Below are 22448 nucleotides of genomic sequence, written 5' to 3'. Positions count from 1 at the left end.
TATTTCATGACAAAGATGTTGACGGAAATGTTGTCTCAATAGCAATAAATTGGAAGAAATCTAAATTTTCGAATTATGATGTGTCCATTGAATGGAAAACATCCCCAACCAACGTGTTTCCAAATGATTTGTAACACTCATGATAAATTTTTAAGTAAATTAAAAGCCTTATACAAACGTGCACTATCAGGATGCCTATGTGTGTGTGTTTGTATCTAAGGTGTAGAAAAAAAAGAAGAAAATATGCCAATATGTTAACAGCAGTTGTTTGCAGATGGTGAGATCAAAAGTGATTTTTATTTTCTTTATACTTCTCTGTATCTCACAAATCCTGTAAAGCGTGCATTCATCAGACTACTTTTATATTAGAGGCGGTTATGTTCTCTTTTTAACAATCCTGCAGATCCTTATCTCTTTGAGATAGATACTGACATTTACAAATGAAGCACAATGATATCTGGGATTTGCTTTAAAGTGATGGGGGCTCGAGTGACAGATGAAACAAGAAATGTGATCATGTGTTAATAACCGTTGGAGGCTAACCGTGTTTCTCTCTAATTTTGTGGGTATTTGAAATTTACCTTGATAATATTGCTTCTCTTAATGTTGCCAAAGAGCTCTGGGGGAAAAAAGAAGAAGAAGAAAGAAACAAGCACTAATGACAATAACCGATAACTACCAACTAAAGTAAAATTTGACCATGAAGTTGAAGCCATTACCCAGGGAACTACAGGTGGGAGCTATGCCCACCAGCCAGCACCAGATCCCGGCCAGCCTGTCCTTTTCTACAGCTCAACACACTCTTCCCAAGGTTCTGGCTCCATTTGCTCAAGTGAACCAACACTTGACAGCTGACCTTGAACAACTCCGGGGTTAGAAGGACCAACCCCATGCAATGGAAAAACACGTATCTGACTTCCCAGCCACACTGGTAACCTGTGTAGATATGCAAGTCCTCAGAAACTCAAACCCCTTAGAGTTGGCCCTTCAGATCTATAGAGTCAAACGACAGACACCCAAGGCTAGTTGAACTGGGGCATGTGGAGAGTCAGCTGCATTTGTTGAAAAAAAAAAATCAACCTATGAGGAGCTCCTCACAGTTCAAACCAGAGCTGTTGAAGGATATTTCCTCAGCCCTACAAATATCTTAACATTAAAAACAATTCACATGGAAAATATGGGGTCTTTTCAGCCCTTGGAACCGACATTCAGGACAGGCAAATGCCACTGGCTCTTTCTGGCTGGAGTTCCCTCACTTGGAAGAGACAAGATGGAGCAAGGAGGCCTTCAGCCTCTGTGGCAACAAAGCAGAAATGGGCAAAAAGCTCAATGTATTGATGGTGAGAAGCGCTGTCCTGGAGCCATCACAGCATCACCCAGGCCTGGCAGCCTAGAGGACTCGGCAAGAGAGAGAAAGGCTTGGACTGTGGGCATCAGGTGCCCCCAGGTCAGCCGTCTCTGCACCCGCGCTGCACCAGCCACACTGGGTGACAACCTGCAGGGGCAGGCACTCAGGACACCAGCCTCTCTAGGTCAGGAGTGGTCCAGCTCTACTGTGGATTCCAGGCCTCTGGGGCATAGTCTTTGGCATAGAATGAGGCACCCCCCCTCCCATGTCCCCAGGCCTCTGAACTATGCCAGTCCCACGTGCATCGCTGGGTTTTAGTTGCAAGTCTCCTCCAATTAGATTCCAAGTTCCAGCAAAGCAAATAATTTGACCAGATATTTCTACAGAACATTTTGACACAAGGGACAAGCTCAATAAATCTTTGAAGAATGAACACATTAAAAAACCAATAAATACATTCATTCTGAGATCTTGGATGGGTTCCAGAGAGTCTGTGAACCCCTGAAATTGCACATAATCTTGAGTGCAGCTTATGAGCGTGTGTTCCTCTGGGGCAGACTCACAGCTCTCAGCAGTGTATAAAGTGGTCATTTCACTCCCCTAAATAACCCCAAATTATCTTAAATTCCTTGGGTGAGTATGTGGACAGACCTAGCATTGAGGTTTTCAGAAGGCACATGAGTGAGTTTCCACATTGTTTTTGCAAAATAGACACAGCTAGGGACCAATGGAAAAGGACTAACCTCTTTCATGTCAGTGAGATTTAAAAAGGGAAGGGATCCTTGCAACATGGCAACTTCAGTGGACATGGCAAATGGAAACAAACTACCAGCCTCATTACTATTTCTCCCCTCACACAAGTATCACAGACCTCTCCAAAGACAGCAGTGGGCATCTCAGGCTCTGATTAATAGAGCAAACATTCTTTCTCTGAATGCTTCATTCTATCATTTGGAGTTTTCTTAACTCTGTACATGATTACCTATTTCCAATAACTAAATAATTAGAAAGAACATATCCATTCCCATCACTTGGTAAGTTGTAAAATCTGAATGGCAAGACAAAGCCTTTGGAAACCAATTTCAGGTTTCATTTTTCCTTGGGGGATGCGAGAGGGGCATAGAGAATAATAGTACAGGCAGTTTTGCCACAAGCAAATGGTCAAAAGGCAGGAGAACAAAACAGACACAAAAAGGATAATTTGCCAACAGAAAAATCAAAGGGGGGGGGTCTATGTACCCCCCTCATATATAAACATGCTGCCACTGTAAGGTGTGCAGAAATGTCAGTATACTTTAAGAAGTAATCATGGTAAACTGGATATAATTACAAAAACTTGCCATTTAGAGAAGCTGGCAATTATTCCAGACATCATCGTCCATAGATGTGTTTCTGGCCAGAAACATTCACTAGTAAATACGATGCCGGCTGACCTACTTATGTTTGTATTTATAAATGTGTATGTGAGTTGACACAGATACATAGGTTTTTGCCTTTCAAATATCATCTACCCTTCAGGATGATGCCAAGTCCTTTGGGGATTTGGGGAGGTGATGCAGGGATCATAAATTCCTCCCCCATGCCAGGCGAATTTACACTGAATTACTCACACTCTTGGAGAAAGTGAGGATATTAGTCTTCAGCCAAATCCAAGGGCTGAAAGTACCAAGCCTTACAGATTAAAAAAAGTAAAGTTCAGGGTTGTGAGAGGTGCAGAGTCTCTGGGTTAGGAAGGACCTCAGAGGTGACTCCTCCAGTCTTGCAACCCTCCATGCTACCTGGCAGGCAGGCAGCAGCCCCCAGCTCAGTCAGTCCGAGAGACACGCACATCCTATGAGACATCACCATTTTCTGTTAGAGACTTAATTGCCAAAGCACATCCCTCACATCAAGCTGAAACTTTACTCCTTGTAATTTCATCCCCTGCTCAGTTCTATGCCCCAAATAACAACAACAATAAAAAGTTAAGACTAAATCACCTACCCCAACAGCCTGTGCAGTATTTGAACATATCTCTCCTATCCTTTCTGAGATTTCTCTGCTCCAGGCTGCAGGCTGAATGTCCCTGTATATTTCTTCTGAGACTCTTATCACAGATCATTTAAATCCTACACAGTCCTGGAGGCCCTTCCTCTGGACACACTGCCATTTTCAATATCCAGTTTTAAATATTACCCCCCAGGACTAAGTCAAGTCCACAGATAATTAGCAGTAATGTTGCTGGAGATATCACCTGCTTGCCACTTAACCATTGCTCTTACACCTCTGCTAAAAAAGCAAATCTTGCTCTAGAAACAATCATCTATCCTTGCAGAAGAATCTTGATCATTAATCTCTACCAGTGATGTTCAAAGTGTTGGCATGGGACCCAATTCTGGTCAGTGAAAGACAATGGAAGGCTAACCAGTGAAAGGAGAGAGGACCTTTTAAAAAGCTTCTTTCCCTTCTATTCCTGTTTTCACGTTGGCTTGTGAAGATGTGATGGCTGGAACAGGAGCAGCTATCTTGTGATCAAAATGAACCGGCAGCTAAGGAAGGCAAAGTAAAAAAACAAAATAACCTGAGTTCCTGATGGGTTATTTAATCACTAACCTTGTTAAACAGAAAACTAACGTCCTAGTGGTTGAAGCCACTGCTGGTCAAATATTTGTTGCATCTGAAAATGTTCCTAACAATAGAAAAAGGTAGAATAGAGCTATCAGCATTCTTGATTTGGACATGATATTTCTACAAATGACTAGCTTTTTAAAGAGCCACATCATCACTTAGAGTATGCTGAGCATATGGTCAGTGCAAAACAAACAAGCAAATAAACAAAAACTCTGGTATTGAGGTTACAATATCAAATGTTTGCAGAGACCATGTAGTTAAACACAAATGTGTGACTCAGGCTAGATGTGAAATAACAGGGAGCAGAGGTTGGCCACAGTGACCTTGAAAACGCACATCTAATCCAAAGACATCAAAGTTAAGCACTTCAAACTACTGTGCTGGTGAAGTGAAGTATGAATGCATCGATGGGCCAGAGTCAGTAGCCAGTTCATCAGACCATGACCCTTGCAAACCTCAATCTCAAGTGAGCTAGAAAGCCACACCTCCCCTTTCCTGCAAGAGTGCAGACTCTTCTTAAATCCTCCAGTGCTGTCTGTAGTATGGGTGCAGCATTTCCATCTGGAAAAATGTTTTTGAGTTTTAGTTCCAACATCTAAATCATTTTCATTAAGACAACCAAAACAGTAATATCAGCATCTATCATCCTTCTTGAATCTAGGCCCCTTCCCCAAACCAACTGGGTTCATAATCATCAACTTGCAAGGACAATAAATAAGAGCAAAAGAATAAGAACACAAAGATGGCTGAACTAAATATCTCTGGGGCTGCCAGGGCCCCCGGGCTATTGCTGAGTTACTGAACCCTTGGGAGAGATAAAATGAGAACTCTATCTGTTCATACACCAAAGGCTTAAACCCCATGTAGATTTGGGGTCCACTTGGGAATTCTTTACTGAGAAGTTCACTGAGACAGTCGTGTCTTACAATCACATCACCATCAGCCACATTTAAGCTTCACTTTTCCAGGATAAAGCTCATGGCAAGCCCTGAGGACTCAGAGGAAATTCCTAGCTGTCCCAGTCAAGAAAAGTGAATCATTTCATGCTAGACCCTCCACGTTTAAGGGTTCTAGGGGAGGCGTTCCCAGCTTTTTCCAGGGGTGCCCTTGTGCCTCCACATCACCCTTCATCATTTTGTCTGGTTAGTAAACAATACCTGTACATTGGAAAAAATATAAAAGTATAAAATATAGACACAACAACAACAGCATAATCTAAGTATGTATCATGACCCAGCACTGACCTACACACTGCATATGCATCTCATTTAAAAATCACAACTCTAGCAGGATGCACTATTATTGACCCTTTTAAAAAAATACTATATTTCTGATCTCTTGATTTTTTTTTCTCACTTTACTTTTATATTTTCTTCCTTTGTCCCTTTCCCTCCCGCCACCCTTAACCTCAGAGCCCTCAGGGTGTTTGTTGGTGTCCACTAGTTTTGAAAGTGTTTGACACTGTCAAATTCTGTTATATGAATGCTCAGTGTTTGTTTTTCTTACTCTGACTTACTTTGCTACAAATAATGCTCTTAAATTCCCTCCATTTTGCAGTAAAATGGCTGCATTTCATCCTTTCTTATGGCTGTATAATACTCTATGGTGTGGCTGTACTGTTTGTCCTTTGAGGAATAGCATTCCATTTTTTTAAAGCTTTATTTATGCATACAAGAACTGGGGTACAGGCCAGAGGTGTGGGGGGTGAGAGGATTCACCAGAGACAGAGTGGGGAGCAGAACAGGCAGACAGACTGAAAACACTGCTGAGGGGAGCAGTGGGCGAGTCAGAAGAGGTCTGCTGCACATGTGGGTCAGCTCCCTGGCCGGGAATTGAACTCGTGCTGCAGTGGCTGCAGAAAGCTTCATAGGTTGCATCTTAACCCCTTGTGCCACCAGGGAGGCCCATGGAATAGCATTCCATTTTAAAGATGAAGAAGCACCACCTCAGAAGCATTAAGGAACATTCCTATGGCAACCCAGCTGGTGGGGGAGGGGAGCCTGACTTGACACCCAGACAATGTAACTCAAGGTCCAATTCATTAATCTGCCTCTAGTGACATTTTTTTAACAGGTTAAAAAAGGTCCCCAATCCACCACCCAGAGATAACCACTGCACACAATTTGGTAGACTTCTTGCCAGTTATTTCTTGCGCATATAGGGGTCTTAGAGATTAGTCCCAAACTTTCATTTTGCAAAAGAAGAGCCAATAGTTCAGCACGGAGAAGGTTCTCTCGCAAGATCACACTGCTGTGGAAATGGACTCTGGTCCTCAGACTTTTTATCTTAGGTTTTCTGAGCTTTCTGGAGCCCTCTGTTAAGGAGGATTTAAAAACTATATGCTCAAAAGCACAAAGAGCTACGGCAGATTAAGGATGGTGGTGATGGCAGGAGTAAGCACAGCAGCGTGGCCACAGGCCCAGCACAACTTGTCCCCTTAGAAGAAGCAGCCCCTGGAAGAGAAGCAGAAGCCTCCAAAGGCCCTCTTCGCCACCACGAGGCATTTTCTTCACCTGCATCAGGGACTCTCAACTCCCAGTGCCTTCAGGACCAACAGGTAACAAAACCGTTCAAACGGGCCAGCTGGGAGCTAAAGAAGGGAAGAGGGCTGGCCCATCTTGGGGAGCAGAAGGAGTCATTTATCTCTAGCCAGCTGGTCCCCAAGGAAAATTGGGCCCAATGCTACCAGGTCTTCTGATCTCTTCAAAGCAGTACAAAATTTGTTTTTTGGTTTTTTTAATTGCAATGTCCTCTTACTTTAAAATGTTGGCAACTGATTCATTTTCATAAAGGGGGTTTGCAGAACAAAATGCACCAGTTAGTGACAGTGCAACCTCTTGTTTTCAGAATGACTTTATCAGAAGCCTCCACGCTCAACTCTCTGCTACCCATGATTCATTCTCTCTCTCTCTCTCTCTCTCTCTCTCTCTCTCTCTCTCTCTCTCTCTCTCTCTCTCTCTCTCTCTCTCTCTCCCTCTCCCTGCCCCTCACTTTGCCTAGAGAGGCATCTTTCCATGTGAGGTGACACGGAGAGGATGAACACCCCACCAACCCACCAGATCACAGTGCACAAGGCTCCAGGGTGACCAAGTGCAGCCCAAGGCCACCCAGAAAGCCACACACACCTCTTGGTGTCACCTGTTGCTCTCCGATGACTTGTATGAGGAGGAGTCGATGACTGCATCTGATATGCCTTGTGGAAAAGACAGACAGGCCTCCCGCCCTCTCAGGAAATACCCGGAGCCTCTCTGCTAAGAGGAGTGAGCTCCTCTAACATTCCAACATGTGTGTCTGACCTTTCCATGAGCTTCCATGGAAGGCCTGTCCCTCACATCCAGAATCCAGAGCTGCTGAGTTACAAGAAGCTACCAACTCCACCTCCCCTGAAGAGCGATTACTCAGCAGCACTACCAGGCCTTTTGTATGGACTCCCCATTTCTGCTAATCCCCAGGACAGTTAGTAATTACCTGCCCACAAGAGAGAAGAGGAGACTTGGCTCACACCTAGGAAGTCAGCACGGAAGGAACAAAGTTGCATGGGGAGCCCTGAACCCCAATGAGGTGAGGACTTCTGGAAACAGCAGTGAGCTGGCATGGAAGCCAATGACTTGATTCATTCAAACCACAAAAAATCCATCAAGTGACAAATGCAAAAAGCAAGATGAGTGCAAGGTGCCAAAATGAACGCACAGGTAGACCAGCAAGAAGCTTACTAGAGCTGGAAATGAAATGGAAGGCTTGTTCAAATTATTGTGGTATAGACACAATACTCTGCAGCCTTTATAATCATGTTTGAGAAATCTATTTAGCGACAAAAGAAAATTCCAAGAATATCTCATCGAGTCTGAAATAAACAAAAGGAGATAGTGTGATATACTTGGGTCAGAATTAGAGTAAACACACTCAGTAACCTCTCTCCTCTGCTCCTAAGACAGAATTTATGGGTACATTTTCATATATTTTTAATTTTCAGAGTTCTGTTTTGAAATATGAAAAAGGGAATCACTGACTTAAAAGAGAGAACTCCCTACAAAGATCTGAATCATAACATGAGACTCTACAATTTCAAGCAGAACTTAAAGCCATGCTATCCAAGGGATGGGTGGCAGCACCCATGTGATATTCGGGGGCAGAGGTCCCAACAGACACCCAGGGATTGGGACAGACCTGGACCTAGAGCCACGCTGCTTGCTGTGAATGGGGTTGAAACATCGGCTCCATACACCCAGAGTCCCAGGCAAAAAGGTTGCCCCTGCCTATTTTCAGGAGCCTAGGACCCACGCCTCTACCACATAGCGTACAGAGCAAGAAGAAAGCTCGGGGCTGAGCTGTTCACATGAACTCTAGTTTAAAAGTGCATAGCCCTATGATACAGGGCAGAAGAAATCATACAACTGCCTTGAAAAGAAGGTCACGAACAAAAATGAGAACAGATAAGGGCATCCCACCGTCAGACTCCACAACATGGAAGAATTCAAACCTGAAGAAACAAAGATGATAGATAACCAGAGAGGATTCTATCATATGTGATTTTTAAATCCTGGAGAGACAGTGGAGGGGCTGACATCCACAAAGTAAGAAAAGCTTTATATTAAAAAAAAAAAAAAAAAACCAGGAAGGTAATGAAAAGGGACCAATTACTCATCTTGGAAATAAACAGAACCACTGTTGAAATTAAAAATTCAACAAATAGGCAAAATAATAAACCAAGTTCAAATAAAAATAGGAAAAAGTGTTCTTTTTTAAGTTAAGGTATATAAAGAATTAATTTAGAAAATATGTATATGTGCATAGTACATATAGTTGAGAAACTACATATGTGTACATATGCATGTATATAAAAAATAGCTCCAGAAGAATAGAGATAATATCCAACAGAAAATGGCCATAGCTTTTTCATAATTAAAGAACACCTCTAGTGCCTTCCCGGTGGCGCAGCAGTTGAGCGCTGGGCTGCGAAGCTGCCCACGGCCTCTGCAGCGCCAGTTCGATCCCCGGCCACCGAGCAAGGGTCCCACATGGCAAGGGTCCCACATGGTGCACAGACCTCTCCTGCTGCCCGCTGCTCCCCTCAGCAGTGTACTTCGTCAGTCTGCCTGTTCTGCTCCCCGCTCTGGCTCTGGTGAATTCTCTCACCCTCCCGCGCTTCTGACTGTACCCAGTGCTTGTATAAATAAATAAATAAATGGGTTTTTTTAAAAAAAAAGATCTTAAAAAAAAAAAAAGAACACCTCAGCTCTTCTAAGAAAGCCCAAGCCTGTAAAGTGCAGCAAAATCATAAACAAGCAGCGTCCAGAACTCACACCGGTAACAACAGAGCTTTGGAGGAGACCGAATCAAGTGCCAACAGTGCTTACTCCCAGTGATCTGATTTAAAGGAAGATTTTTATTTCTTCTTTAAACTTCAATGTACTTTCTAAGTGCTCTTCAGTGAAAAGACATTTTTATAAATTGTGGAGGATACACATTTGACATTGCAAATTCGCACATACACATAAACATACTGTAAAAAGCCTGACTTCCAGCAGCTTCCACTCTAGTAAAGGAGATGAGTGATGCATAGACTTGACACAGAGAGCAAAATCCCAGCAGTAGCCTACAGGGACAGATGCCGCTGAAATCTCAGGCTTACCTCCCCCCCCAACGAGCAGGGAAGGACACGGAGGGGAAGGGGGAACCCCTGGCAGAACCTAAAGGTCTAGAGCAGATGTTGAGTTTACTGGGGTCCTTTCAGCAAGCAGAGGGTATTGCCTTTGGGTGGGATCAAAATGACCAAACCAAGAGAAGACTAGAACTTTCTCCACATCAAGCATTCCTTCCGACTCTAAATTAATCACACTGCACGACCACCCACTGAGAGAAGCAAAAATTAGCATCTCCATTGTAAATTAAATTACCACCGCAAAAATCTGTCACTTGACATGTTTTGATTGTTATAAGGCTTTCTTCTTTTTTCCAAAGGTCAGAAGTAGACTGAGGGAAAGGGAAAGGGATGGGGTTGCGTGCCTGTGTGTGTGTGTGTGCGTGTGTGCACGTGTGTGTTCAGTCTTAACTGATAATCACACTACCTACCATTCTTCTGGGGGGGGGGCACTATCAGTGACCAATCTGGGCTTTACCAAGTGAGCATCTTAGGAGGAGACAGAGCGGCCCGGTTAGTGTGAGGAGATTCAGACTCTGGGGCTGGAGCACCACTGACACCCCAACCCAGCAAGTAGAGTCTCAAACAGAACAGCCCAGGACAGCATCTTTAGAGCCAAACAAACTGTCCTCGGGGTTCAGTTCCAAGGCAGCGGGTGGCATGGGGTACGCTCCTGGGGAAGGCAGGCTGTTGGCCTCTCGGATGACGGCCTGCTTTTAATAACACATCCGGGTTCTCCAAATACCACCCCTGAGCCCTGCTCCTCTCAACATCACCTGTACCCGCTGCCCCCCGACAAACCCAGGGTCCAACAGGGAGGGGCCCCAACACAAACTCCATTGCCTTCTTTGCCACTGAGACCAACTTGGAGAGCCGCGCTGTCACGACGGGGGTCCTTACCCCCATGAGCCGCCCTCCCCTTCCTTCCTCTCCTCACCATTCCCTCTTAAATCTCCCCCAAATCTTGCCTTCTACGAAAGGTCCTTTATCTCATCTTCCTCCGGCCTAGCTCCCTTCTCCTTCCTTACTCTTAGTGGGGTCACACTTTGGTCCAATCCCCATAAGGAAGTTTCCTTCTATAAGACATTTGGATGCCTCCACCCCAGCCCCTCGACTCCCCAAAACTCCCTTTCTAATGCCCCTTCCAGGGAGGAGCAGCTGCTGGCTGTATTGGTCGCTGCCTGGCATTGCTAGTGGACAGGGCCCCTGCAAATCAGGGGGATGCTCCACACCAGCCCACCTGCCCGTCCTGCTTCTCTCTTGACAGCAGGAGGGTAAGTCAGGTCAGGTATGAGCCACATACCTGCCGGCTCAGACCCAAAGGAAGGACCTAGTCAGACCTGCCGATTTAACCCTCCCTCCACCTTCTGCAGTTCAGTGACTGTGCTGGGCCCCTTGTCATTCCAGAAATTTCATCTGCAGCATAGCTTCTGCTTTATGTATGTTGCACCTTTGGTCAAAACTTCAAAAGGGTGTGGAGATGGGCAAATCACACCCTAGTCCCCAAATCACACCCTAGTCCCTGCTGGAAACTGCTTTTCACCAGACAGAGGCTGGTCATGCCTTAGGCACTCCTCTCCATGCCCCACCTCTGAGCTATGGCATTCATTCCTGGCCCCTCCTGAAGATGGAACGCCACTGTGAAAGGACGGGCTGGATTTGGTGGAAGTGAGTTCAGAGCTTGGGACCAGAAAACCCACGAGCCAGCTCCATCACCCACCAGGCGGTCCTGGTGGGTCTCAGTCACGCATCTGGAAGTTAAAGGATGCTCTTACAGATTCCAGGCCCTTTCCGGTTCTGAAACGGCTTCTATGTGGGTGGTCTGGCAAAGCTCTTGCCTACTTTTTTCATCCCAGAAAGGAGCTCCCCCCAAATGGAGAGGTGGCCAGGAAAATGCTCAGCCACACACAGGAATTCTGCTAGGCTGCAAACCACTTAAAATGAATGTTTAATAAGCTACCACATCTGTGGTGAACTTGGGCTGAATGTGCTGCAGCCCAGGAGACCTGAAAGAATTAATACGATTCCCAAAGGAGCTGGTGGGAATTGCTGAGGCAGAAGCAGAGGCAGAATCTGATTTGATGGATAATAACATGCCTGGAGAGCATCAGAAGGAGAGCGCTGTAACCAATGTCTGCCGGCCCCATTAGAATGTCTCCTGCTATCGAAGGGACGTGCTCCCAGGTCTCGAGACTGGGACTCAACACATTACACCCTCTCCTCTCCCTCCGGCCCCCCAATCCTTTCCTGCTGCACCCACAATGCCAATCTCTTTCCCTTTTATCTCATTCTTCATTTTGCTGCTCCCTTCTGACCTTCCCCCACCCCCCTCCACTTCACATTCTCTGACCAGGTTCTCCAAGCCTCTCCCTCAAATCTGCAAGTCTCTCTCCTTCCACCAAACAATGCTCCCCGCTGCTCCACAGAAAGACCCAAGTCAAGAGATGTGGACACCCGCTTCCTTCTTCTGACACTAATTTCCTACCCAAACCCATCCTGAGAGCTAGCCCCTGCATCAGAGGGCCTTCGAGCCGGGGTCAGCCCAGCCCACGGGACAGGCAGGAAAACGCCAGACACCCCATGACCCCAGTCTGTGGACAGTTCCGACCACTCCCCCTGGCTCCAGGAGGGGGAAGGAGACCCCATGGGTTCTCCTGCCTGCTCCAGCCCAGGGCTTCTCAAACTTTCCACTCCTGTTCCCTAACTGCAGAGTCTGAGAAGCACAACATTTCTCGGTGGTTTTGTGCTTTACCTAAACACTTAACGTACCCATATTTAAGATTTTTTAAAAGCGTTCTAGCTGCTCATCACAAAAGGAAAAGCATGGACATTTTCTTCCACACAGTCAAGTAAAGCAAACATTATGGGAACACGAACCACCCTGGCTTCAGGTATGTGCAGGCTCCCCTCCCTGTCCCAGGGGGGACGTCTCCAAGCTCCCCCCAACCCCATCACACTTCTGTGTTTGCCAAGTTCTTCCTTGCACAACCACGTGGCCCTGAGTGCCGCACTTTCAGAACCAAGACAAAAGACATTTCTGTTCACTTCCAGGTTGGAGAGGCAGGTCCTGGTTCTCACCAGGGTCAGGGGACAGGACCCCTTTGCAGACAGATACCCGAGAGCGCACCGCAGTCCTAGCATGCTGGCCTCGGCCTTACCTTATCAGCCATGATCATAGACGCGCCGCCGTGAATGCCCAGGATGGGGACGAAAGTCTGCGAGGAGATAAAATCCAGCATCTGGGCCACGGCCTCCTGGTCGGTGTCGTCTCCAAACACCAGGCCGTGGATGCGCGCTCCAGACATGAGGTCGCACACGTGCGTGATGAGGCTCTTGGGGTCCGTGCGGTTCATCAGCAGCGCCACCACGTTCACGTCCAGGGGCAGCCCCGCCCCCTGCTCCGGACCCCACAGGTTTCGCAGTTCGCGCTCTGTCACGTCGTGGCTGTGACCCAGCAGCACCGCGATGTTCAGCGCCGGGGGACCCTTCTCCGCAGCCGCACCCTGCGCCGGACCGCGCCAGACCAGAAGGGCCGGCAGCACCAGCAAGGTCCAATAGCCCAGTCTGCCCATAGTCGCCACTTGCGGTCCCTGCAAGGCGGAGAGGGAGCGTCAAGGCCGCTGCGCGCCACGGTTCCAGGGGACCAGGGTTACCGGCCCGGTCCCTCGCTCCTGGAACCAGGTGAGAACCCGTCCCCGCGCGCGCAGCGCCAATTGCCGGAATCACTCGCTCCTTCCCCAGCCCCGACGCCGTCCACATCCCTCGACCTGTCTCCAACTCCGTCCACAACTCCAGTCCCTGCTAATTCTCCATCTCGGTCCCCAAGTCCATCTTCGCGGCCAGCCTCCTCACTTCCCGTCGCCAGCCTCTTCTCCATCCCCGACTCTGCCCACATCTCCCATCGCATCCCCCAAGCTGGCTGCGGACCACCGCCTGGGACCTCGGGCACCCCGGGCGAACCCTCCTCCCGGGCTAGCGCGGGCCAAGTTAGCGGCCCCGCCCCTTGCTCACGTGTTGCCAACTACGGACTAGCCCCGGCGTGAGCAGGAGGCTCCCGACTCCGCGCACCTGCTCGGGTGCAGAGCAATGGACCGGCCCCGCCCCCTCCGAGTCCCCGGGGTGCGGCACCGACCTGACTCCAGGCGGCACCGCGGCAGACCCTGCTCCTCGCCTGCAAGGTACACCCCAGGCGTACGGAAGTGAGGGCTCCCCTTCATGCACCCCAGACTTCAAGGTACCCAGGGGAACGTAGGGCCGGCCCCACCTCGGGCGGTGCGGCCTTAAAGCAGTTTCCACTCAACTGCTGGAGACCCCGGACCCGCCCCCTACAGCCCCGCGTGCACACGCACGCGCGCGCGCGCACACACCCTCTCTCACGCGTGCCGTGTGCAATGCAGAATTCCGGAGAGGAGGCGCGTCCTCCCGCGGGCCAGCGCGTGGGAGCTGGCAGAGAACGTGCGTGGGGGGCGGGGGGGGGAGTAGGCGCCCTAGAAGCTCTCCCACAGACGTGAACGGTGCAGCCCCTCCCGGTCTTTCCACTTCGGGTCCCGTCGCCAAGTCTTAGGTGCACGTGGGCGGTGGGCTGCGCACCTCACAGGCACGCGCGCAATTCTGCGCACAGCCGCAGGCCGCCCCGGCAGTGCCCACGGCCATCCCGAGTCCGCACACGTCCTCAGGTGGTAAACGCACGCGCTCGGGGGGAGGGGGGAGCAGGAATGCGGTCCCTAAAACCAGCGCTGTCGTGCACGCGTGCACAAGCGCGCGCCCCTCGGGCCGGGCCCCGCCGAAGCCTGGGCAAGTTGGGGCTAACTCGCCCCGGCCTAGGCGCGCTACCGGGGAGCAGGGCGCAGCGCGGGACCGCAGCGCCCCCTGGTGCTCCTCGCGCGCCTCGCCACCGGGGCTCCCTCTCCCGCTCGCTCTCATCCCCGATTCTCCTCCCGCTCTCCCTCCGGTGAAGTCTTCCTCATCCCCGACCCGCCGAGCCCAGGTCTCCCGCCGGGACGTACCTGTAGCCAGAGAAGGTCGAGGATGCAGTGGGGCGCGCGGCGCGCACTAGCATCTCGGCCGCCTCAGCAGCCACCGGGTTGAGCGGGTTCCCGCATGCTGCGGCCCCCGCGCGCTCCCCTGGCTGTCCCGCGCTGTCCGCATCGCCCCCACGGGGGGCGGCTATCCCAGCCGGAGGCTCTGCAGCAGGGCTCTGCCAGGGCGGAGAAGAAACAGAGAGACGGGGTCAGCCCACGGGCGGGCGGGGAGGGGGCCGGGGCGGTCTGCAAGGCTCGCGGCCCCTCTGTGCGCGCAGGGGGCTCAACCTGAGAGGGGAAACCGAAGCTGTGGGGCCGAGACGCCCACAGTGCGGATGCTCAGACCCCCTGGCCCATGTGGAGAGCTCTGTTCTGGGGCGCGCAGGAGAGCGGGAGCCCCAGATTGGCCACCCACGAGAAGCTCCCTGGGCACCTCCACACTCACCCCCTACCACCTCCCCGGCGCCGGCTGCTGGGAGTTGTGCGGCCAGGAGCTGCCGAGCGAGGGGGGCGGGGGGTGGGGTGGGGAGGAGGGGATGGGGGATGGGGGGCCTGGCTGAGTTTGCGATGAGCCGGCAGGAGGAGAGGGGGAGGGAAGGACTCGGGCTCCCGCGGCCCCGGATCCCCGAGGGAGGTGCGATCATTCCCACGCAGCGACCCTCTGGCGGTCCCGCCGCCCCCTCCAGCCCGGGCCTCCCGCCGCGCGCTCCCCCAAGGGGCGGCCCAGGCCCCGCGTCCCGCACCGGCACTCACCGCAGCCTCTCTCCACATAGTTCTCAGCAGTGGCCGCTCCTGGTCATCTCCAGGGCTGATGGCTGCGGCCGCGACTCTCAGCGCTCACCCGGCCCCATGCTCCGGCGAAGCCCCCGGCGCCTCCCTCCCAGAGACGGGGCTCGGCTGCCTGCCCCGCTCCGGACAGCTGCCCGGTCTTCGGGGCGCGCCCGCGAGCCCTCTCCGCAGCCCAGGCGCGGGGCTGCCGTGTGTGCGGGCGAGTGTGTGTGTGCGTGAGTGAGTGTGGGGACGCGCGCGCGCGGGTGGCCGGGGATCCCCGCGGTCCCCGGCCGAGAGAAGCGCGGGCGGGGGAAGGCAGCTCCCTCAGGGCCCTTCGCTGCGGGGCCAGCTCGGCGCGGGGCGTTCAGCTCCCCACTTCCCGGCGGGAGTCTCGAGAGCGCCCGGCCACCCCGGCTTCCCAGCGCTGGCAACGCCGGGTGCCCGAGGCTGGCTTCTGCAGCGGCCGCCTCGGAGGCAGAGGAGGAGGAAGGCAGGGCGCCCCCACGCCAACTTAGGGACTTGTTCTCAGCCGACGAGACGCAGCAGCAGCCCCCGCGAAAGCCGGGGAGGTTCGGAGCTCCGGCGCACGACAGCGTCTCCCGCCCGCAGCCGCCCTCCCCCGAGGCGGGCCGCGCAGACCCCGCAGTCCCCGGGCGGCGGCGCGAGCGCGGAGCCCCCCCCCCCAACGCGGAGCCCCCCCCCCCGAGCGCGCAGCCCCCCCGAGCGCGCAGCCCTCCCCGAGCGCGCAGCCCTCCCCGAGCGCGCAGCCCTCCCCGGGCGCGCGGGGACCAGGCCACAGGGGCGGCTCCGGGCGGCGGGGGCCGCTGTCCGCGGTGCTGAAACCACGCTCGCCGCCCGCTCCCGAGCGTCTGGTGCGGCTGAAGAATCAATTATTCAGATCTCCGCTTCCTCCTCCCCCAGTGCCTCGCACTGGGTACAGCAATCTCCCCTCCACGCACAGGCGTGCCAACACACACACACACACACACGCACACACACACACACACAGAATCTGCTCCAGTGCTTCTCTCTGTGCCTTGCCACCCCCATATGCGAACCCACTCCTCTGATCTCAGGGAGCCAGAATCCTAAGACGAAAGGCATCTCTCTCATCCGCTCTTGCTGCCTTCGTTTTCTAAGTTATACTAAACAAAAGTCGCCCTGAGGTTGACACTTCTAAGCTACCAGCAGGGGTGAGCCAGAGAGCATGGGACTGCCTCAGTGCCTGGGGCCCGGCTGCTTTGATTCGGGCAACTGGGTGTGAAAAGCGTAGTCAAGTGACCTTTACCCCTTTTATATTCAACTGCGTCTCTCCTTCCAGTACCCATCGCTGCCACTCTCCCCTATGGCCCTCGAAGGACATTTTAGTAGCAATCAGTGCTCGAACCTTGCATACTCCCCTGATCAGCCTAGTGTCACCTTTAGGCTGGTTATTTATCTTCCTTCATTGACTGCTAATCTCGAAATGTGGGGGAAAGGCAAAAAACAATTTATTTCTGAGATTTTGAAATAACGCTGGTAAAAGAGCCAACAAGGCCCAGGACATAGTAGGTGTTCAGTAAACACAAGGATCATTCAAGGTGGCCTTTCCAGAAATGCAAATGTAGCTACTGAAATGGAGACAGGAAAGGGACATCATCCTGAAGACTTATGGATTTATTATTAAGCTGGTTACTGTATGTTGAGTTCTCTGGGATTTTATTATCCAAAAGTCAGAAAAGATGGGAGCAATTCCTGGAGGCAGAGAAAAATGGGGCATTGTGTGGTATAAGATAGAGAACAGGGAAGTGTTTCATTCCTGAGATTATAGCTGGGTTGAGCGGCAATTCAGCCTTTCCTTTGTGCATAGATGATCATTTCTTGGACTTTTGCATAGGTGAGAGACTCTAATTTGGGGAGTTACAGGGAAGCTAGGCTGTTTTATTTAAACAAAGTATAAATTACATACAATAAAGTACACATCTCTTACGTGTTCAGTTCGTTGTGAAATTCTGTGCATCTTTGTAGAATATTTTCATCATCTCCATGAAGTTCCCATGAATACTTTCCATTAGAACTTCCCATGAAGTTCCCATTCGAATATTTTCATCATCTCCATGAAGTTCCCCATGCCCCTTTGTTGTTAATCCCATTCTCCCCACATCAGAAGAGGCCACTATTTTTTATTTCTAACACCATACAATAGCTTTGTTTATTTTCAAACTTCATGTGAATGGAAATCTGCATTTATAATATAATTGTATATTATCTGTTGACTGTCTTTTTCATTTACTCTAATGTCTGGGGGATTCATCTGAGTTGCTGCCCAGAAAACAACAGGTTTTTTTTTTGTATGTTTGTTTGTAAAGATTTATTTATTTATGCATACATGAACTGGGGTACAGGCCAGAGATGTGAGGGTGAGAGGATTCACCAGAGACAGAGTGGGGAACAGAACAGGCAGATTGACTGAAATACACTGCTGAGGGGAGCAGAGGGCGAGACAGGAGGGGTCTGCTGCGCCATGTGGATCACCTCCCTGGCTGGGGATCGAACTCATGCAGCAATGGCTGCGGATAGCTCCATAGTGCTGCGTCTCAACCCTTTGCGCCACCAGGGAGGCCACAAAACAACAGTGTTTTCCTCTTTTGATGACTGAGTAGCTTTCGGCTGTACGAATAAACCACACATTGGGTAACGAGTCTCCTGTCAGTTGTTTCTGCAGAGCTTTTTAAAATACAGATGTCTGCACCCACTTCAGATCTCCTCTGGGGTGGGGCCAAGTATACTCTGATGCTGTCCCTGGTTAACAACCACTGCTGACCCTGAAATAGTCTTTGATGAAAACTACTCCAATGGAGAGTTTGAAGTCATTCGTGACCAGATTTGCAGAAAGGTAGATCAAACAGGTGTGGCCTCTTTTGAATAGAGAAAAAAGCCAGCCCTTCATTTGAAGGAATAGTCTGAAGACAGACACAGGCAGCTGGAGTTGCCCCAGGCTGGACATCTCCCCAGTGTGGAGAACCACTTAGGGTCAGGCACCGAGAACCCCACCATACATGTGCAGACTGCACCTGTGTGTATGTGATCATGGCAAACACACTCCCTGCTGTGCTGCAAAACTAAACTCAGCGCACAGCTCAGGATGCTTGCTGAGCAGAATTTTGCTTCTCCAGACTTTCAGATGGAAAACCTTCCCAGCAGCTCTGCCATCAAATATTATGTCCCCCAAAAATTCCTAGTCAACCGTGTTCTGCTGTCAATTTTGCCAGTTGGTTTTTGTCATGGTCACATCATAAAAGTAACTGAAATAACCCAATCTGGACTTAAGCACATTTTTTCACCTGTTTTCAACTTATTTGCTTTATCTTCAAAGGCTCTACTAAATAAATGACCTCTGTGGTTGCCACTTGCTTTGAGCCACTTAAGCTCTGCGTTTAAAGACCAACCACCTTATCACGTCTATAAGGAAGAGCGAAGCAAGCCTGTCACTGATTAGCTTTCTCTTTATATATGGTCAAAGGCATGTGGTGAAGAATCACAGCATTTTGAAGCTGAAACGTCTGTCTAGAATATCCTATATGGTGAATTATCTCTGTCGAAGTAAGTTTGGGGGAGTGCCTACTTGAGACTCTTTAAGGTAAATTCTTCTATTAGTCCTAGAATTTTAAGAACTGTGTTTTTTTTTTAAATCCAGAATTTTCCAGATGATTTGGTCATAGAAAGTTATTTTATTCCACACAATAACTGCTACCATCCTACAGAACTATAATGTCATTGAATGCTTTTGAGGGTTTCTGACCTGATCCAACACCTTTGTTTTGCCCATGAGGAAGGTGAGACCCAACTGGGACTAATCAACTTCAACCATGTGACACAAGAGGGGAAAGGCAAAATTTGGAGGAGGATCCAGGATGTTTGCTTTAAGGTTTTTCTGTATAAAATAAAGTGTCTGCATTTTACAAGATTATTGAGATTTCAGAGCAGTATGACAGGATCCTGAGAGAGAAGGCTAGAACAAAAGTAATTTAGGGTGGATGAGTAACATGAACACCAGACTAGCCACTGTCTTGTCACTGGAAATCCCTCCAAATTCCACCTGATGGATTCCAACTCCTGGGCATTTCCTACACTGTCTTAACCATAGCCCCAGCATTCTTTTTTTTTTTAAGATTTATTTTTATTTATTTATACAAGCACTGGGTACAGTCAGAAGCACGGGAGGGTGAGAGAATTCACCAGAGCCAGAGCAGGGAGCAGAGTAGGTAGAAGGACCGAGGACACTGCTGAGGGGAGCAGCGGGTGGCAGGAGAGGTCTGCGCGCCATGTGGGACCCTCCTCTGGTGGCCAGGGAGCAGCCGGGGTTTGAACCGGTGCTGCAGAGGCTGCAGGCAGCTTCGCAACCCAGCGCTCAACCACTGCACCACCGGGGAGGCCCAGCCCCAGCATTCTTGACTTTGTTTTTCACATAGTGGTAAATAAACAGTATGCACATGCCTGTGCCAAGGCAGATATCACTAATCAATTCTTGAATAATTCCTCTCAAAATTTAGATGTGAATTCACAAGCTTTCTCGGGCCTATGCAACTGAGCAGCCACATCCATTGATTAGTATTGGTTCCAATTTGCCATTCCTGACCTGGCAAGTTCTCATAGCTTCCTGACTTTAGCTCAGTCTGCCTCTGATCACCTACCCTTCCTTTACTTTCTCTCAGATCCTACTCTTTTGTGCTACCTAGTGACCATAAAATTTTCTTTGCTTTAGACCTCAGTTTCCCCAGGATGACTTCAAAGCTGCCTTCCACATTTGATGCTCTATGATTCCGTGGCTCTTCTTAAAGGTCTTGGCCCCGGGATCCGCCAAAGTACTACTTAATCCTTCTATAAAATGTTATCCAAAAGGTAAAAATTCCTCTCTGCTCCCATGACTCATTCAGATATCGATCGCTCCAGTCTATGGGCAAGGCATTTTCAAACAAATCCACTGTCAGTCTTGAGAATGAATGTGAAGACAGCAGCCAAACATTTCTTTCCTCACTGATCTTTACCCAGGGCAGCCCAGTGTCCTCCCTTACACGAGAGAGTAGCCCAGGAGGTGCCCAGGCACACGGGACTCAAGAGTCCAGGAAAAGGCATTAAACTCTCCAGGCCTCAGTTTCTTTATCAATAAACTGGGAGTAAAATTCTCCTGCCCCCCGGCCCTGCAGTGAAGGCTGTGTAAGGATCGGTCTCGCTGCAGATCCCTCCAGACAGTAAGGGTTCTGCACCCAGTTCCAATGTGGGGTGGTTTTCCACACCGTCCAGCAATTCTCAGACACCAGCTGGGTGTCCTGACTCCTTTCTGACACTACGGGTCTGGAGGCAGCCTCGGACTCCACGGGGTAAGGGCTCAGTCCCACAAGACAGCCTCCCCCTTCACACTGACCTTGTGATTCTGACCAAACGCTGTAAGTCAGTTTACCACGATCCTCTCCCTGGATTTGACTGATTTGCTACAGCAGCTCGCAGAACTCTGGAAACCAGTCTGCTAACTAGATCACTGGGTTTATTGCATGGACATCAAAGGACAGGATTCGACAACCAGAGGAGGTGACGCAAAGGGTGAGGGGTGGGGAAAGGGCCTGGGGCTTCTCCGCCCTCTCCAGATACTCCCCCGCTCCGGCCTCATCTCCATGTGTGCACAAACCTGGAAGCTCTCTGAGCCTAGCCCTTCTGGGTTTATGGGGCTTCGTTACACAGACATGGCAGGTTCAATCACAGCCACTGAGGATCAGGCTCAACTTCAGCCCTCCCCACACCCCAGGGGTCCTAAGATGAGACTGGATGCTCCAATCCTCCATAGGGTCAGCTCCACTGGCAACAGCCCCCCCACTGAGATGCTTCCCAAATGCACCTTATTGACAAGACACTCATACACCCTCATCCCCGGGGAAATTCCTAGGGTTTTAGGAGCAGTGTGTTGGAAGCAGGGGCAAATCCAGTACATCCCCCAGATAAAGATCTGAGAACTTTGGTTTATTTGGGAGGTGATCCAGGAAGCACAGGAGGAAGTGGGAAGGGAGGAAGCCAACAAAAGGTGTGTTAATGGGAGGGTGCCCATGGGGGACAGACGACCAACACCCAGAACAGCCGAAGACCAGCTGAGAGACTACAGAATACAGCTCAGAATCATCCCACTCTGGCCAGCAACCTGGGGGATTTATCCACCTCCTCCTCCTTCACTGGTTGAGGGGCACTGAGTCCACTCCCCCTGCTCCGTGCACAAAGTACAGGCACATCATTTCCTACACGTGGCCTTGTAAGGAGTCAGCCAAGGAGATGTGAGCGGGGCACTGACACGCCACCTACCCGGCAGAGAGACAGTGACCCCGAAACCCGGAGATGTGGAGGAAGGTGCCGAAGGACACACAGCCCACAGGTCACACACCGTCCCCTGCTCAAGTCTTTCAGCCTCACACAGCCCCTTCCCTGCCCAGGAATATGGACGCTGTTGGGTCCCAGCAGAGGTTACCAGATGAAAGTCATGACAATTTATTCCTTGAGGGGAGACTGTCCCTGGTACCTACATCAAAACTGACAGGTGCAAAGGCAGTGAGGGCCCTACGCCCTTTGGGTTAGGAGCAGGAGCTGGGGGTCAGGAGGGGAAGTTATCTGGAAAACCAGCACCACCACGTCACAGCAGTAATTCCTAGTGTTCAAGCTTATCACAAGCAGCAAAACCCCCTCTGTGAGCCAACTCTCATGCAGAACCCAGACATCGGAGGTATAAAAAGGGGGGCTGTGATTTCAAATGAAAAGGGTGTAAGAGGCTGGAGGTCTGACGCTCACCTTTAGGTGACTACAGTGGTCTAAGCCCTACGGTGGACAGAAGAAGAAAGCGAAGGCCTATGGCGAGCCGGGGCTGAACAGAACGACTCATCAGTAAGAGACTGAGTAAAGATTTGATCTCAGGCCTGAGCAAAGATTAGAAGCCAGACTTAAAAACTTGCAGCCGAACCCTGGCTCTGAAACTTCCCAGCTGTATGACTCTGAGGAGATCCCTGAACTTCTCTATGCCTCAGTTTCCTCATCTATAAAA

At 50.3% G+C, this 22448-nt stretch overlaps 1 protein-coding gene across 1 annotated transcript in view; it reads right to left on the bottom strand.

The window, feature by feature from the left end:
• Nucleotides 1-13240, bottom strand: part of GRIN2A (glutamate ionotropic receptor NMDA type subunit 2A) — a gene marked incomplete at its 3' end in the record, with an annotated part of 327135 nt that extends 313895 nt beyond the window's left edge. The window contains exon 1 of the mRNA XM_084250771.1: nucleotides 12758-13240. Coding sequence (XP_084106897.1) covers nucleotides 12758-13171 — 414 coding nt within the window. The 5' untranslated portion in view covers nucleotides 13172-13240. The remainder of the gene's footprint in view (nucleotides 1-12757) is intronic.
• Between the last annotated feature and the right edge of the window lie 9208 nt (nucleotides 13241-22448).

Source organism: Talpa europaea (assembly GCF_964194135.1).
Source record: "Talpa europaea genome assembly, chromosome: 12".
NCBI lineage: Eukaryota > Metazoa > Chordata > Mammalia > Eulipotyphla > Talpidae > Talpa > Talpa europaea.
Note: the sequence above shows the minus strand (reverse complement) of the source record. Positions and strands in the feature narration are given on the sequence as shown.